The 4293-nt window shown below is 36.2% G+C and overlaps 1 protein-coding gene across 1 annotated transcript; it reads right to left on the minus strand.

Moving 5' to 3' along the window:
- Positions 1-46: 46 nt before the first annotated feature.
- rps10 (ribosomal protein S10) lies at positions 47-3649 on the minus strand. The gene is made up of 6 exons (XM_004068828.3): positions 3545-3649; positions 2952-3101; positions 2363-2537; positions 901-978; positions 282-337; positions 47-128 (listed from the first exon to the last, which is right to left on the minus strand). Exons 2-6 carry the CDS (start codon positions 3099-3101, stop codon positions 87-89), a joined length of 501 nt encoding a protein of 166 aa, XP_004068876.1. The 5' UTR covers positions 3545-3649; the 3' UTR covers positions 47-86.
- Between the last annotated feature and the right edge of the window lie 644 nt (positions 3650-4293).

Below are 4293 nucleotides of genomic sequence, written 5' to 3' on the forward strand. Positions count from 1 at the left end.
GGCAGTTTTACGACGAACAGAACAAAAACCCAACAATGCACAGCAATGAATCGTTTAGATTTTCTTTATTGTACAGAAAATGACTTTTACTGAGGCTGTTGTCCTCTGCCGCGTCCAAATCCACCTCTCTGCAAAAAGAGACATTTTATCAATGCGCTGCAGAAGGAACACATTTTTTACACCAGCACCGTATAAATTAAGTTCTTGCTATGTTTTAAAAGGCTAGGAGTAGTGAAGATCATCACTTTCAGCTAAATAAAATAAAAAGTCAAAGTACTTACAAAGTGGAATTCTGTAGCAGACCCAGCACCAGCCTCTGCTTTCTTGTCAGCACCAGCTAAAAAAATTTATTTATTTTTACACCAACGGCACAACTTCAATGCATCTACCATAATTATTCCATCAAATACACAAGCCTATATATATGAAAATTCAGTTTGCAATTTCCATTTTTCAGGCTACCATGACAAAATATAAGGCAGTATTTGAATGATTCGGGCTTGGCCTTCAGAAGATTCTGAAGTAAATACTTCAGATGTACAACTACCAAAACTTAATAGGGACAAACAGTATTATTACTCCAGCCAAGTCACAAGTATTCTATTTACAATCAGTTTTGACTTCCTGTTTAAGTGTTCCATGTGGTCAATGCCAGTGTCTATGCTATGCATGCATTGATGTTCCTTTTGCTGGAGGTGGTGACAACATTAACAGCTTCTATGAAAGTAATGTGTTGATTATGAGTGAATACTTGAGTCTTGGCTGTTGTTTTACATTACTTTTCCAAAATATTACATTATGGAATGGGTTTATTTTTTGAACAACCATGTATCTGAAAAATCCTAAAGTCAGTATTTCAATCTAGGCCTAATGCTAACCATGACTAACAAGTATACTTACGGGGAGCAGCAGATCGCCTGTAGGCATCTCTGTCAGCCTCTCCACGGTTAAGCCGAGCAGGTCTCTCTCCTTCCATTCCTGCAGCAAGAAAAGCAACAAACCTTTCAGATCGAGCTCTAATACACCCACAAGTCATTTTACTTTGTTATAAAAAGGTTCAAGATGATGTTCTACATAGTTTCACATACATTTAATTCAACTTTAATCCCAGAGGGTTCAGTTAGTTATTACATGGGATTTAAAGGTTTAATTAAGAATTAGATGTTTCTTTAAAGACCGACTCCAATGAAAATAGTGTTTCACACAATGATCTTGCAGCATTTTTCTCATGACGGACGACATATCAACAATTTTAGGTTTAAAACTGGATTTCTGTGTATTTCTTAATTCAAATGGGGATGAAATCAGCAGCAGATCAAAACCCACCGTTTTAAAAAAAAAACTTAGTTGTGACGGAGCAACTGAAATGGATGGAGCAAAGTCTTCCTGCTCTAATGGATTCACTTGTACATAAATAGATACATTAACATTTGTTTTCCTCGTCTAAGCTGGCATCTCCTTCAAAACTGTACGGCTAGCTAGCTCCAATACTGCTCGTGATTTTTGTTGCACTGCTAATGTTAGGTTGGGGTTTTGAGGGACCGTAAGATAGCAGGAGAGGGTGTAAACAAAGGGATGATGGGATATCAGTGGAGGGTTACTTCTGCGCTAAATATCCTGCCCATGACTCAGGCAAAATTCTGAAGAACTCCTGTCGCTCTGTAGAAACTACGTCTTACTAAACGACATCAGTTTTTTGATTTTGCCTAAAAACTGTAGAATCAAAATTGTAAAAGCGTTCCCAGTGGTCTTACTTACAAATATCTGTCATATTTGAATGGTGATGGGCATTTCTGTCAACTGTAAAGTTTGCTATTAATTGGAGTATTTAAGACTAAAAAACCCTGATTGAACCATCATACTTTTTAATTATCATAGTTATAGCAATTATTTATAAGTAAATTGGGCAAAAAACAATGGATGAAACTTTGACTTTTAATATTTCTTTTAAATTACTCCCAATTAAAGTTGGTAAGATAAAAGCAGACTGTAAATCTAAATATAATAGATCCTCAGCTCTCAAAAAATGACATGTAAACACAACTGAAAAAGGTAAATAAGAAAAAATCTTGACATATGTGGAATACTGTGACTCCAAAAAAGGTAAAATTATTCATCTGTTCACAGCAGCAGCACTGCATTAATTACAAACACTCTTAAAGTTCATGTTAAAGTGCTGTTGCTCTATTTCAGTGAAACATACTATGACTACAGTACACATACAGGCAGGGATTGTAATGCTGTTATTTAAAACCTGAAACTTCTACAATGACAGAAATCCCAACATTAATATGACGGCTACATAGACATCCTGAATAGTGCCAACTTTGTTTTGTGTGACTGTTGTGTAACGGCGCCCTACCCTTGGGCCTTGGCCTTGCGGTCTCAGGTCGGGTCTGGCGGCGCAGAGTGGCAGGAACAATCTCAGGGGGGAGGTGGAGGAAGTCCCTCAAGTACTGGATCCCCTCATTGGTCAGGTACCAGTAAAAATGACGCCATGCAAATTGCTCCTTGACATACCCACAAGACTTCAGGGACTGCAAGAAAAAAACACGAGATGAAAAAAGCAACGACTCATTGCTTTAAAAAATGAATATGTTAACAGTCTTTTAAATAGTGCACAGACTATCAATAAGGAATAAGAGGCAAATATTCCTTTTCAGAAATTCTTAAGTTGCATTACTAGCACATAAAGTCATATGCTGTACAGGGAAGTTAAACAAATCGCACGGCATTTCCATTTAATACAACTCCATTTGTTTCTTATCCTTATAAAAACTGATATTTCAGGTTGGATTTAAATAATTTTGAAAGTTAATGTAGCTCTTGCACACATTTCACGTGATCACACATCTGAATCTATGTTAGCGGAAGTTAGCACAGACATACTACAATAAAACTAATCTTTATTCAGAGACTTCAAAATATTCCCACATCTTTTGGAGTCTAACCTGCATTGCTTTCATCACATGAAGGTTGGGCACATTCTTGTCAGCAAGCTCTGGATGCTTGGCCAGGTGGACATCTTTCTTGGCCACCATTACTCCCTCTTTAAAGAGGAGCTCGTAGATCGCAATGCGGTTCTTCTTGGGCATCAGCATCTATGGTAGTGTATGAAACAGTGACGTTCCTTTATTAACATTGTCTCTTAGAACTCCTATTAGCACAAAACCCGGCTAGCTTGCATGGCGACAGCAAAATTTAAATGAGGTCTAATAAATTAGCTTTAACTACTTATTTAATGTGTCATCAATTTCAATTAACAATATATGTTGATAAAGCTTTCTCAGCGCTAAACAAGAAAAAACAAACAATAGTTATACGAAAATAAGAAAAAATGGCAGCCGTTCGTGATAGCTTTAGCCGTGGTTACTTCCACACTTTCTGTACTATTTATCCACAACTAGAAGCTGCATAGAAGAAAAATTTGCTTGTAAACGTCAACTTAATTGTGATAAAAATAGGAAAATGGGCGAAAATAATTTAAAGGACAAAAGATGATAAGGATATTTTAGGATTTTTTTTTCGCCGGGTTTCACTTTACCTTTGCACTTGTGGGGGGACCGGAGCCGGAAAGAACGACATTTGTTCGCGATATTCAATTTCTCCTAAAACCAACACAACATAGAATGTCGACCCCTGGTGGCGTGGCGGTATACGCTGAGAATGTGATAGCACAGCAAAGTATACTAAAGTGATCGTACTTGGTATGTTTTATAACACAACTAATGATAAAAACATCGAGAAAAAAAATATATACGAGTGGTGAAATACTGTTAAAGTCTTCTGGTATGGCTACATTAAATTCATTTTTTTCTCATATAAAGCTGTTTTGGAATTCTCTGTTTTAACACTGGTAGTTTAGTTACTGGTGGTGATGCCACCCAATCATAGATTATGGGTAGATTTGCAAAAATATGATGATGATACCATATCATCTTGATATAACAATTTATCTTTATTTATTTCATGCTAACGACACTGTTTGTAAGGACTGGGTGTGTGCTAGGTTTTAAAGAAAGAATATCTAAATAACATTTCCATGTACTGTTTTTATTTATTTATTTTCTTGGAATTGTCCTTGCGTTTTAATTTTTTTTTTCCTACCAATGATGCTCGTGTGTTTTTTTATTAATATCTAAATGTGTGTGTTTTTTTTAATGTGGCCCCACGCTTAGTATTACTAAAACATTAAGGCTTTTATTTACTTTTTAAATCACTTGTGAAGCGTTTTATTTTTGAGAGTTTACGGAAGTTGCCACTTTTAAGCATGCGCAGTTTGATCACAGCTCA

Source organism: Oryzias latipes, chromosome 5 (assembly GCF_002234675.1).
Source record: "Oryzias latipes chromosome 5, ASM223467v1".
NCBI lineage: Eukaryota > Metazoa > Chordata > Actinopteri > Beloniformes > Adrianichthyidae > Oryzias > Oryzias latipes.

Coding starts and splice junctions, on each gene's coding strand:
- rps10 (XM_004068828.3), bottom strand. CDS start 3,101: ATGCTGATGCCCAAGAAGAACCGCATTGCGATCTACGAGCTCCTCTTT. Junction 2,538..2,951: donor ATGTGATGAAAGCAATGCAG/GTTAGACTCCAA, acceptor TTTTTCTTGCAG/TCCCTGAAGTCTTGTGGGTA. Junction 979..2,362: donor CGCAAGGCCAAGGCCCAAGG/GTAGGGCGCCGT, acceptor TTCTTGCTGCAG/GAATGGAAGGAGAGAGACCT.